General features: G+C 38.5%; 1 protein-coding gene across 1 annotated transcript; it reads left to right on the top strand.

The window, feature by feature from the left end:
* The first annotated feature begins 6705 nt into the window (after positions 1-6705).
* Positions 6706-7877, top strand: LOC118067580 (piggyBac transposable element-derived protein 4-like). The gene is made up of 4 exons (XM_035084398.1): positions 6706-6727; positions 6856-7422; positions 7482-7556; positions 7648-7877. The coding sequence occupies exons 1-4, from the start codon at positions 6706-6708 to the stop codon at positions 7875-7877; spliced, it is 894 nt and encodes a 297-aa protein (XP_034940289.1).
* Positions 7878-12880: the final 5003 nt, after the last annotated feature.

Here is a 12880-nt window from a genome sequence, read left to right as displayed (position 1 = left end):
AAATTGTATTCTTCGAATTTTATTTATCTTTATATTATAAATATTCATATTTCTCTTTTCTTTTTTAATTTCAATTCAGTTAATTATGTTTCCAAAGATAGTTTTTTTTGTGCTTTATCTCGCATGCTCTTTCTTTTTTTTTTCTATAATGTTCAAAATAGCAAAAAGGGAGTTGCTTCCGATGCAGGTGAAAAAACACTGCGAAAAGTCATACGTGGAATGGCATTTGTCTACCAAAAGCGAGATGCATCAAGATATTTGGTTGAACATCCTTCTATAGTTCTAAAAAGGTTAAATTTCCTTCAATAATATAAGGAAAATTCAGAATCAAAAGAAAAAAAATATCTTATTTATCGAGATGAAATATGGACGTTTTGGAATGGAACAGGTTCAAGTAAAGACTGGAAGAATTTAGACAAACGAAGTTGTTCAATGAAGAGAAATAGTAATGGCACACGTCATCTCATATGCCATGCGGGCGGTCGAGAAGGCTTCATAAATGATGATTCATTAATAATGTACACATCAAAAAAACCATCTATTCCTGATGATGGGTATAAAGGTAGACCCCTCCTCGTGGGTATAACTGGTAACTCTGCCCTTATTATAACGGGACAGAGGTTAAGAGCCACCATCACCGCTACCTCTTTATATGTCTACAATCGAGGCTCTGCCTTGATGTAAAGTTCTTTACAGGTGTGTGTGTGTGTGTGTGTGTGTCTGGGAGAAGATGTGTCTTGAAAGAGAAAATGTAATAATGAATGGACAGCAAAATGCAAAATTATAAAAAGCTACCGAGTACCATGGCAGAAACGGTAGAGATTAATAAGTAAATTAATTAATTAATTAATCAATTAATGAACAAATAAATAAGTAAATAAGTTAAACATAAACTTTTGGCATACTTCCTAAATATCAATAAATAAATAAATAAACAAATGGATCCAAACCATGTTCACGATCGCAGGCTGCCGCGTCAGGACATCAGCTGGTCCTTGCCATATTGCTGGACCAATCAAATGAGACAAGAACAAATATCAAAACATGCGGGGATTGAAAGCTGAAGCAGAGTAGTGAAGTTCTCTCGGGGCACGGTCCGCTTTCCGGGAGCCCGTTCTTCTCCTAAAAATATTGTATGACGATACTGCGAAGGTTATTCCACCTTATATATTTGATTGGTCGTGAACAAGGATTCACCCTTTGGTTTTCTAGTTTACAAAGGTGTTCCTCGAGGCCCTGACCAGCTCCTCTACTGTGGCTCCTGTGATGTGGGCAAGGGAATGTGCTGTGCAGCCCCCTCGGGTCCCGCATTCTAAGCATAGAAAAGGTATCTTTTCACAAGGCTACGCAGTTAGAGGATTTGGCCAAGCCCTCGTCGTCGCAAAAACCCATAAACGGGAAAAACCCAAATAGGCTATTGTCGTTGTTAACCCTCTTCTTAAGATGCTCTATATCGATGAACTTAGTACTACACACTGAATTCGGTCTAGAAGTTCTCAACAGAATCGTAGAAGGTCCCACATACAGCTCCCCAAGAGGGGAATCGTACATAGACGTGACTATAGCTACTCAGGAACTGGCACAGTCCCTTAACAAATGGTCAGTCGAAAGAGAGTGGGTTCAGGGGTCAGATCATATTGCCATCGGAATCCAGCTTGGTCAAAGTAGAGTACGGGATGAAACTTACACAGAGGCAACCCGACGGTTCAATCTCAAAGCAGCTGATTGGGAAGCTTTTGGAAAGTTGATGTCCAAGCTAGAAAGCACACTTTCTGCTGGACTCTCTGATAAACATTGATGGATTCGCTGACACTATCGTAAATGAGTTAACAGATCTTCGCAAAAAATCCATGCCCCGTTGGAAAGCACCGAGGGAAGCGAATCCCTAGTGGAACAACCACTTGTCCCGATTAAAGCGCAGTGTATATAGACTGCGCCATAGATACCAGCGCATCGAAAATATTGGTGCAGATACCCATCGAATCACGACAGCAAGACTCCGATACTACCAGCAGGTAAGAAAGTACTTTCAAGCGATAAAAAAGGCAAAAACAAAGAGCTCGAAAAACTAGGTCACAACCCACGGAAACGAGGAAAAATGGAGTGTGGTATACAAGATTGCGGCCGACAAGATACATCATTATTATTCTTCTATTGTATTTTCTTTAATACAAATTTAATTGAAATGAAATAAAAGATTAAAAAATGCACAGTGCCATATTTTAATTGTTAATAAACAACAGTGAAATTATTTTCCAACAATGACACAAATGCTCTCCTCGTCAATATCTACGGAAAACCGTCATATTCTAGTGGAAGCTAATGTGACTGCGGTGGATCACTTCCACATGCGATGTTGTTGCAATAGCATAACTATGTGTTCTCTAGACTTTTGAATAATTAATATTCCGTATGTCTTTAGAATAAAACCAGTCTCATTATTTGAAACAATACTCTAGCCTTCAACACTTAAATATTTTTAATATTTCTAAAGTTTCATGCTTTTAAAAAAACTTAACAGTCACACGAGTTTTTGGTTGTTATGTTTATTGTGTTATTGAACGTACTAAATTTTTTTTATGCTCGGCGCACATTCTTGTACAGCCCAGAAGGAAGGGAACTGCTTTTGATGATTTACCAATACATTAATTATCATTCCTTTTTTGCATTCAGAAATCGAAGTTTTCTAAAATGGCCGTTTTTTATTATTTGTGTTTGTAGCAATATTATTTGATTTAGGCTGTATTAATGATGATAAAAAATAAAGTCGTATATACGTCCAGATACCTAACAATTAACAATGATTTAAAAAAATAAATTGTCGTTGTTAGTATTTGTTCATCAAAATTATATTTTCCTTGGTTCAAAGTATCACTTTGTAAAGAACTAGCATAAAGTTTATCATGTACATTAAAATTTTCAGAATATTTTTGAAAAAGTGCTGGATACCAATTGAGTTAAGTTGAAAAACTTAATCTTTATTCACTCGTTAAGTACAAATGTTAAAGAGTTAGTTAGGATTGTGAAAAATATATTATTATTTATCAATATATAAAGTATTATTTAAAACTTATTAACTTCCCACTGAGACGTTATAGTGATGGGTCCGATTTTGCGAATCCCGAATTTTAACATATATCCACGTTTTAAGGTCCCCAGAGTCGAATACGACTGTTTTCCAGTGGACGTCTGTGTGTGTGTATGTACGTATGTGCGTAAGTGGGTAGGTGCGTTTGGGCGTATGTGCATTCGGAATTATTTTTTGCCTCGATTATCTCGAGAACAAAAAATGGTCTCGAGAACTACCTGAATTTTAAAATTTATAAATTATATCATTTTTTAGACAAAATTTTTTAAAAAATATGAATATTAAATCGTTGTAATAATTGTATAGGAAAATGATAACGTTATTTCATCGAAAAAACAAAACTAGCAATAAAAACATTTTAAACTTGTGTTGAAATGGTAGAAACCGCATTGAAGACAATATAATAGACAAAAATGATTGTTGATAATATGAAATTGTGTTCATAATAATTGAATTGTCAATGACAAATGATTATTAATCATGATAATATTTAAATAACAAATTTTAAATTGTTATAAACAATAAAAATAGAGATCCATTCTATATATATGAGTACTTTTAACGCATAATTTTTTCTTTTACTAAAAAAATATTATCAACCGTATGACATAAATGAAAACATACTTTTTTCGTTTATAACAATAAAATTTGTCGAAATAATGAAAAAAACGATCTATGAGGTATATTTAAATTCATCTAACGCACAATTTTTTCTTTTACTGATATGAAGTAACTAACCATATCAAATGAATAAGAACACACTCATTTCGTTTATATCAATTCCATTTGTTATAAACAATTAGGAACGGCTTCTATTCGAGGTGTTTTCATTTTTTCCAGTGGAAAGTTGGTCGTGAGGACCTTTTGGATAGTACCCAGACCACTGCAGAGCACTGATATTTTATATAAAAAGGTATCGCACACCTCCCTCGTTAAGTATGAAGATATAGGTCTTTAATACTCTTGAGAAAATATTACGAAAAAGGGTATTAATTAGAATTTCAAATTTCTTTAAATCGGTGGGGTGCTTCTTCTTGATGAAAGTGCTGTTGATGTGGTATTGACTATAGGTTTCATTTCTGCTGGGTTGATTTCTTCGGCAATCTTTGGTAATGGTGTTCTGTTCCTCAGAAGTCGGTCGACCCTCTCATGAACAACGATGTCCCCGCTGGCTTCTTGATATTCAGATCGAAGATCAGAGTCCAAGTTGCAGTTAATGAAATTTTTGACAATTGGAGGTAATATTTTACCATTTCAAGGACTTCGAGTGAAACAGCATAGTCTCTTGATCCAATTGATACATCCAATTCATTTGAGCATCAAAAACAGTTTACCAAAAAAAATGTTAAACCAGTTTGTATATGAAATAACAAATGGTTCATTTAGTCGTTTCGTTAAAATTTCGTCGAAATCATTTTACTTTTTGAAGTGAACTTAAGGTCTGTGAGATCTATGTTTGTTAATTGTATTGGTTTTAGTTTGAGTTAAAAGGCAGAATACATATGGGGGTTTGGAAATAGATAAGAGAAAATAGGAAGCTTGAAGTTGGATATAAAAAAAGTAAGAATTGTTTTGATGTTGCATGGGGAGAGGTATAATATGATAAAGTTTGTAGATGATTCTTCTAACTAAGAGTATTTTAAAGGCAAATATGAAGGTTCTTTTTTGAAGATGCATTTCTACTTTGATTAATTTATATAAGAAAATTATATTATTCCGGTATGGCTCTAGAACTAAGTCGTGTTCAACTTGATACTGTTGCAATCCTTTTAACAAAACATCTGGGGTAATTGAAAAAAGTAAAAATTGATTATTAATTCCCAAGTTTACAGCTTCAAAAAAGTTTTTATATTCATGCGATATTTGGTACATAAAAATTTGTAATAATATTATATGTTTAGTAATCAAAATTCCTGCAAGTAAGAATTTCAGTTGATTGTTGGTATCTGACGCGTATTGTTCAATTTGTTCTATATTTCCATTTATTTTCTATTCCTGACTTTTTGATGAGAGCAAAAAGTTATTGAAATTTTTGATCGTACTAGTCATTATTTAAACCTGAGACTTTAAAAGCGTTTGAGTCTGTTTATCGTTATTTATTAATGTTTTTATACTGCCAGTGTGAAATTGTGCATCATCAGCGTCTGGGGTTCCAAATAACCAATTGAGTGCATATAATACACCGTTAATTAAACCACGTCGTTTCCTAGACTTTAAATCAGACCATCAATCAGTATTTTTCTGCCTTTATTAAGATGGGTGTAGTTTAGATGGGTTAAAAGCGTTAATTTAGAATTTGATATTTCGCTATTCCTTCCTTATCGCGAAAGATTCTACTAGTATTAGAAAGGATATTGTTTTGGTAATAGGAACTAAAGATTGGATGGGAGTCAGGAAAAATAGCAAAAGTATCAGATTTATCTGTAAAACAAGGTTTTAAAAGGTTATTATGGTAAGTAATACTTTTTTGCCTACTTGAAGGTCTACTGTTTGATTTGGATGTACTTTTACGGTTTTATATGGACCTTCAAAGTTACTTGAAAGTTTTTTTGATAAACCTGGCATTATTTGTTTTTGAAAAATACAAACTAAGTCTTTTTCATTGAATGACATTTTTTTTTTCTTCTGAATTTTCCACAATTAAATTAGAATATTGAGGAATATTTTTATGAAAAGGAATACAGAAGGCAATGAATTAATTGACAACAAAGTTTTGTCATAATCAGTAGTGCATTTTTGATTCCTTAGGAAATCTTGGCCTGATAATCCGTCAAATGGTATGTTTGTAAGAGCGTCAATACCTGAGCTATGAAAAGGATTTTATGACCCGGGGTAATTTTAAATTACCCCCGAAATTCCGTGATCTCTATAAACGAGAAAATGGAACATTGGTTGAGTACCTACCGGGCGCCTTTCCAGGTGGCGGATAGGAGCATTGTGCGGGTAGTATCGAGTGGAGGCCTCGGAAGACCGTGAGGCATACCGAGTGTGAACACGAGGGAAGCCGTCGGAAAGTGCAGCTTTGGTGTGTATGCACTTTAAGAGGCACCGTGGACCAACTCCCCGAATCAAGGTGTAAGCACTGGTGCTGAAGACCGAATGGACTTCTTCGAGCCCTGGGTGATGGCATCAAAAGTGGGACTGCTCTGGCATTTGAGGGCCAGAATCTCGACTCAGGGCTTTTGTAAATTAACTGTCTTTATGGATGGACAGCCACTTGGCTCAAGGAGACAGTCCCCTCCATAAAAGTCTTGGAAGGAGGAAGCATCGAGATTCTCGAGAAGGAGAAAATTTCAAGACTCACTTCGATAATCTTATAAAGGCTCGAAGGACAAAACGCAGGACTGCATACCAACCTCTGGCGGGTATGGAACACGAAGGCGACGCCAATGCTGATTAACTTAGTCATTGGTGTAGACGACGAGTCGTTGAAGCTCTTAACCCTAGATTACAAAGCCTCGTTGATTCGACGACGCGACATCAAAAAAATCGCGATAACTTTAGCGCGCGAGACCGTGCGGTTTTCTAATTTCAGCTAATCTCAGTCGACCCGTTGCCCTCGCGACGGACGGTAGTGCTTTGTGCGCAGGAGGCCCGTAAGCGCCGTTCTAGCAACCATGGCTCGTCGCATCGACGAAGGTTAGTAGTAACGTAACTTTTTGTACTTTTTAGTTGGGTAAAAATTACTTTCTTTTATCTTTTCTTAAGTAATAATGGTGTATATTATTATATTTTTGTTTTGTCGCGTAATATTCTTCGTGGGAAAGATAAACACAAATGGTCATCACGACAGCCAAGGTCACAAAGCAGGAGACCTTCAAGGAACATAGTTCATGTAAGACCTGGACCTGTACGTTCTTGCCAAAATCTTTTAGATCCACTTCAGTGCTTTTCATCTTTCATTACTGACAATATGATTGATTTAATTGTAACCCACACCAATGCAGAGATAGCAATAAAATCTCGAAAATATAAAGCAGTGAAATCCACTCAGAGACCGACTAATGCTAATGAAATTAGAGCTCTCATAGGCATTCTTCCATTATCTGCAGCAATAAAAGATAATCATTTACCGTCTAGAGAGTTGTTTAACAACACATTCTGTGGAAATCGATATTGTAGTACAATGACTTGTGAAAGGTTTGATTTGCTAATAAACTGCCTAAGATTTGACGACAAGTCTACTCGTCAAGAACGGAGGTTAACCGATGTGTTCGCTCCCTTTCGAGATATTTGGGATCTTTTCATAGCTAAGTGTCGAGAGAACTATAAATCTGGATGCTATCTTACCATTCATAAACAGCTGTTAGGTTCCAGAGGCAGATGCCCCTTTCGTATATATATATACCGAATAAACCAAATAAATATGGTATAAAAATTGTGATGCTTGTAGATAATTCTACAAAGTATATGGTAGATGCAGAGCCTTATCTAGGTTCTTTTACTAAAACAGATGGAGTACTACTTGGTAAATATTTTGTAAAGAAATTGACACGTACTGTTCATGGTACAAATAGAAATATGTACAATAGACAATCGGTTCACTTCGGTGCCACTAGCCAAAGGTTTAGTAAAAGAACCATATAAGCTCACATTGGTTGGAACTCCACGAGCAAACAAACGGGAGATACCGGTAGAATTTCAGAATGAACGCACTAGAAGAACTGGAACAGCTTCGTTCTGTTATGATAACGAACTCACACTACTTTCCTACAAAGCAAAGCCCCAAAAAGTTTTATTCCTACTATCAACATGTCACGAAGAGGGAACCATCAATGAGCATACTTAAAAGCCCACAATGGTGGAATTTTACAATAAAACCAAAGGAGGGATAGATACTTTGGACCAAATGTGTTCCATTGCCTTTTGCAGTCCAAAAACACGACGCTGGCCGCTGTGCAACTTTTGTGCTATGCTCAATATTGCATTTGTAAATAGTTACGTCATTTATGTAACAAACACTATAGAGGCTAAGAAAAAACCTTTATCGAGGCGTGAATATCTAAAAGCTCTGCATCACAAGCTGATCGAACCACACATGCAAAAAAGATTGCTCATACCAACTCTACAGACCAGTCTGCGGGACTCAATTACACAAATTTTGAACACGGTAGGAAGTAGTAATCAGAGTATTATAAATGAGACTGAGCAAAGTAATGCAGCTGATGTCCCCCCACAGCAAAATAAAAGAAAAATATGTGCTATATGTCCCTCCAAAAAGCGAAGGATGACTAGAAGTAAGTGCACTAAGTGCTATAAATCGTTGTGTGGGGAACACAAACTTGATGTGTGTCACAAATGTATTAGTTCCTAAAGCAACACTAAATTGTTATTTCTGATATATTATTCTAGGTTTTTGTAGTTTATTTTGACGAATTTAAGGCTATATATAATATGTACGATTTTTTAAAAATGTATGTAAATGTTGATTATGCATGTAAACTATGATCTCACTATGATGACTGTTCGGATAAAAACATATGTTACAGTATATATTATAAGCTCTAAATATGTAGGTTAATACTCCTTACTTAAAATAAAGACATAAATATCAATATATTTTTCAATTAAACCCCTAAAATCCCCTCCATTATACAGCGTAGTCAAAACGACGAAGGTTAGTATTAAACGTCAAAAAATAAGGTTAGTAATCTAAGGTTAAAAGGGTTAGGAATGAGTCCTTACTGCAGCCTAGGCAGAGCTCGTTTTTACGAGGCGCCAAAGGCTATAAAGGGAAAACAGGCAAACCTCAGAGTATGTTTGAAATTTGGTAAGAATAACCTCATTCATTTTTTTTATGATCTCTCCTCACAAAAAATGAAAAATGGGAAGCATGAGCGTTCTCATGGTTCCTCACGCACACGTGTACCTGCGCGCCTAAACTTTTTTATGGCGGTGATTTCCCATGTTTGCACTTAAGCCTTCCACAGCCTGCAAACATGTGGTCACCAACGGGTGGAATTTTCCTCCTGCCAGATGTGTGAAGAACTTTCCATGTTCTCAACACCAAAAAACCCAGAGTCCTGAACAAAAGACCAGGTCTTCCCTTTTTTCTTATCACCCCTCTCTTTTTTCTCAGGACCCAGCGAGTTCTGTCTGATCCTTCGACACTTTCAGTTCGGTTCCTTTTCTTCTTTCCGCGCGTCGCGACTTTTACTCGTCTTCTGAATTTCTTTCCGGGAACCTTTTCTTTAATCACCCACAGTGTGAAGAATATCTCTGTATTCTTTTTCGTTCTTTGGTGAAATTACGTGGTCCTTTATATAAGGCCTAGGGACACATCATGTGTGTCATCGCTTAGTGCACAAGACTCCACGTTGGGGTTAGTGATAACTTCTTGCATTGTTCAATACTATGGTCTGTCCACCTTCAGAGTGAAACCGTGTTTCATGACAGTGGACAGTTCGTCCTCACAACAATCTTAGCGACCACTACGTTGGTTATCTCATTCTATGATCTCGTCTCTTTGAAATTTGTGATTCTCCAGGCCCAGCTTCCCGAAGTGACGACAGGATTTTTTCACGCCACCAGGAATCATCACCACCCAGCATCTCATCGTCATCCTCTGAAAATTGCTTGTTACATAATTACCTTTTTTATGATTGTGAAATGCTTAAAGACCATTAATAAAATTATATTTATTGTGACATCAAAATCGTAAATAGCAACTTCCTCACAACCTCCGGTATCCTAACAGAGTAGTAGGAGGCTACGCCAACTCCTGGGGCACGGTGGAGACCCACGGAGAACTAGGAGCTGGCAAAGGTGGGGAGGGTTTTGTCTCAGATCAGTCTGACCGACATGGTAAGGCCTGGAGCAGAGCCGGTGGGTAACTCTTCTACGGGAAAATGCGCAAGAGGGCCGGCGACACGGCTGGCCGGTGACAGAAGGAGAGTCTTATGGTGGAACACGGAACTCGGACAAGCTCGCAGGGAAGCTAGGAGACTCTTTAACGGGGCCAAGAAGCTCAAGACAGATCAGATATGGACTGAATATAAAGCCTCTCGGAGGAAATTCAGGTCTATGGTCAAGTCATTAAAGAGGCCAGCCTGGAGAAGCTTTTGTGAGAGACTGGAGGCCCGACCTGAGGTAGCCAGGATCCGCAAGCTGCTTACTTCCGGTAGGAACGTGGCACCCCGAGGCCTAGAATGTCCTGAAGGAGAGATGATCGATAATCATCGAAGCATACTGGAGCTCCTTATTAAAACGCACTTTCCGGGATCGTCCCCAGTGCAAGGAATCACAAGCAAGGCTGATGGACTGGGTGGGCTCGTAAGGACCGACTGGAGAACCGCCAGGCGAGTGGTGACTTACGATTGAGTAAAACGGGCAGTCGGTACCTTCGATTGCTACAAAAATCCGGGCACAGATGGAGTTTATCCGGTTCTGTTGCAAATGGGCGAGGAGCGACTATAGCGCAGACTGGTAGATATTTACCGATCTTGCCTTGCCATGGGCTACATACCTAAGGCTTGGCGAATGGTCAAAAGGGTATTCATACCCAAAATGGGGACCGCTACGATCAGGCAAAGACCTACAGGCTCATAAGTCTAACCTCCTTTGTCCTAAAGACACTGTGCATTAGGTCCTTATGCTCAGTGCAACACGCTTAACAAAGTGGCAAGTATGTAGAGACTGCTCTTCATGACCTCGTAGGAGGCCTGAAGAGAGCCCTGGAGACAGATAGGTTGGCAATTGGAGTCTTCTTGGACATACAGGGGGCGTTTGATAACACACTCTTCGAAACTATAGGCGAGGCAGTTCAGAATTTCGGAGCAGACGCTACGCTTGCACGATGTATCATGAACCTACTTGCCTATAGAACGGCCATTGCCCATTTAAGTACGAAAGTTCGAGCCGCAATTGCCAGGGTCTGCCCGCAGGGAGGTGTCCGATCTTCCTTGCTGTGGACCTTGGTGGTGGACGAACTTCTTACGAACCTATAAAAGACAGGCTTCAGCGTTCAAGGCTACGCTGATGACGTGGCCATCATGGTCACAGGCGATGATTTGGAAAGTCTGTCCCTCAGGATGCAGACAGCCCTCAACGTCGTTGAGAGATGGTGCCAGGTTCGGGAGCTCAGGGTCAATCCTAGCAAAACTGAACTGATCTTATTTACAAGAGGAAGGAACTCAGGCCTCCCTCCATCTTTGGCAAACAGCTGAGATATTCGAAAACAGTGCGCTACCTCAGAGTAACCTTAGACAGGAGGCTCTAAGGAGGGGGGGGGCATGTGGACAAGCAGGTCAAGAAGGCCACGGCTATCTTCTGGACCTGCAGATGAATGTTTAGCATCCCATGGAGTTTGAAGCTGAAAACAACAAAATGGCTGTACACAGCTGTCGTCATTCCCCAACTAAGCTACGCATCCATAGTATGGTGAACCTCCGTCAGGAGAGACGTCTGCAGGAGGCAATTAAACAAGGTCTATAGAGCAGCATTGCTTGGTATAACAGGAGCCTTAAGGACGACCCCAACCCTAGGTATGGACTGCCTACTGAGCATCCCTCCACTGGAACTTATGGTGGAGGCATTAGCGAGAAGGGCGGCTATCCACTTAAGGAGTCATAGACAGTGGTAGAGCTTTCGAGCAGGGCATGCGGCGATTTTGGCCTCAGAGGACCCTACGGAACTCAGCGGCAAAAAGGTCGATCAGGGTGGGATCCATGGTGCTACTAACCGACGAGAGATTTCCTCCGAGTAAATGGCCACTTGCTCGAGTTGAGAAACTACATCTAGGAGCTGATGGTCTTACTAAAGTTGTCACCATTAGAACAGCAGCTACTACACTCACAAGATCAATCGCTAAACTCTGTGTGCTACCTATCTGCGGCGAGAATGAGATGAAGAAGGAAGTTGACAACCAAGTCGTCAACGGGGGAGGATGTTCAGTCAACAGACTGACAGATTTCCTAACCTCTCTGGTTAGGTTAGGCCCCTGAGTTAAATTTCTTGTGACACGGCACTACTTAAAATTCTTTAGGTCGAACTGTAGAAAATTTCTAAGAGCCCCGCATCTATCCTTCGAATTTCTCCTACACTAATGAGCATTCGAGTTATTATCTAATAACTCAACGAGCCAATCATCTATCGAGACGTCAGCATCTAGAGAATTCCTGAGCCAATAAAAATTAACTGAGTGACCAATCAAAATTTGGGGATGATAGTCCAACCTTTCTTTTTGGACTTCCACCAGTTGCTTTCAATATTTCGAGGAGAGAGCACGCTTTGTTTCTCTGAGAGTTCATAGCTGGAGAAAAAGAGAGTTTTTTGAGAGTTTAAGAGCTTTGAGAGTATTCATTCAGCTTTAGAGACCTTTACAGAGGTTAATTGAGTAAATGGGTCTATCCTAAAGGAGTTAATTATCTTTTGTTAAAAAAAAAAATTTGCTTGGCTTCACGCCACAAATTAAGATAACAAATTTTCTATTTTTTTAGTCTGCAATCTTATGTTTATAGAGGATTCATTGCTCATTTTTACCTCAATTATGTGAATTCCTTCACTCCGCTGTTTTCAACCAATCAGAAATTGTTTATTTTTTTGTAATTTCAATAATTTAGGAGGATTAACAGTTTCGATTTCTTCTACTCAAAGTTTACTCTTCTGACAATTTTAAGTAGTGTAGCTAAATTTCATTCCGTGTTTAAATATAATTGCTCATTATGTTATAATTAAAATTTTTTGAGAAGATAATTTTGTTTCATTGCAACGGATAACTGCAAGGTTGTTCTATCTGATGACAACAATTCTACAATTTTTAAAACATGCATTATTTGTGAGGGAACTGATAAT

Source organism: Chelonus insularis, unplaced genomic scaffold (assembly GCF_013357705.1).
Source record: "Chelonus insularis isolate UGA/USDA-ARS -01 unplaced genomic scaffold, ASM1335770v1 contig_38_pilon, whole genome shotgun sequence".
In the NCBI taxonomy this organism is placed as follows: Eukaryota; Metazoa; Arthropoda; class Insecta; order Hymenoptera; family Braconidae; genus Chelonus; species Chelonus insularis.
The sequence above is the reverse complement of the archived record's forward strand: the minus strand, read 5'-3'. Positions and strand labels throughout refer to the sequence as shown.

Bases quoted from the DNA above. Each gene is read 5' to 3' on its own strand.
- LOC118067580 (XM_035084398.1), top strand. From the start codon at position 6,706: ATGGCTCGTCGCATCGACGAAG. The intron at 7,423-7,481 runs GTATATATATAT...TGATGCTTGTAG, and splicing joins CAGAGGCAGATGCCCCTTTC to ATAATTCTACAAAGTATATG. The intron at 7,557-7,647 runs GTAAATATTTTG...CGGTGCCACTAG, and splicing joins AACAGATGGAGTACTACTTG to CCAAAGGTTTAGTAAAAGAA.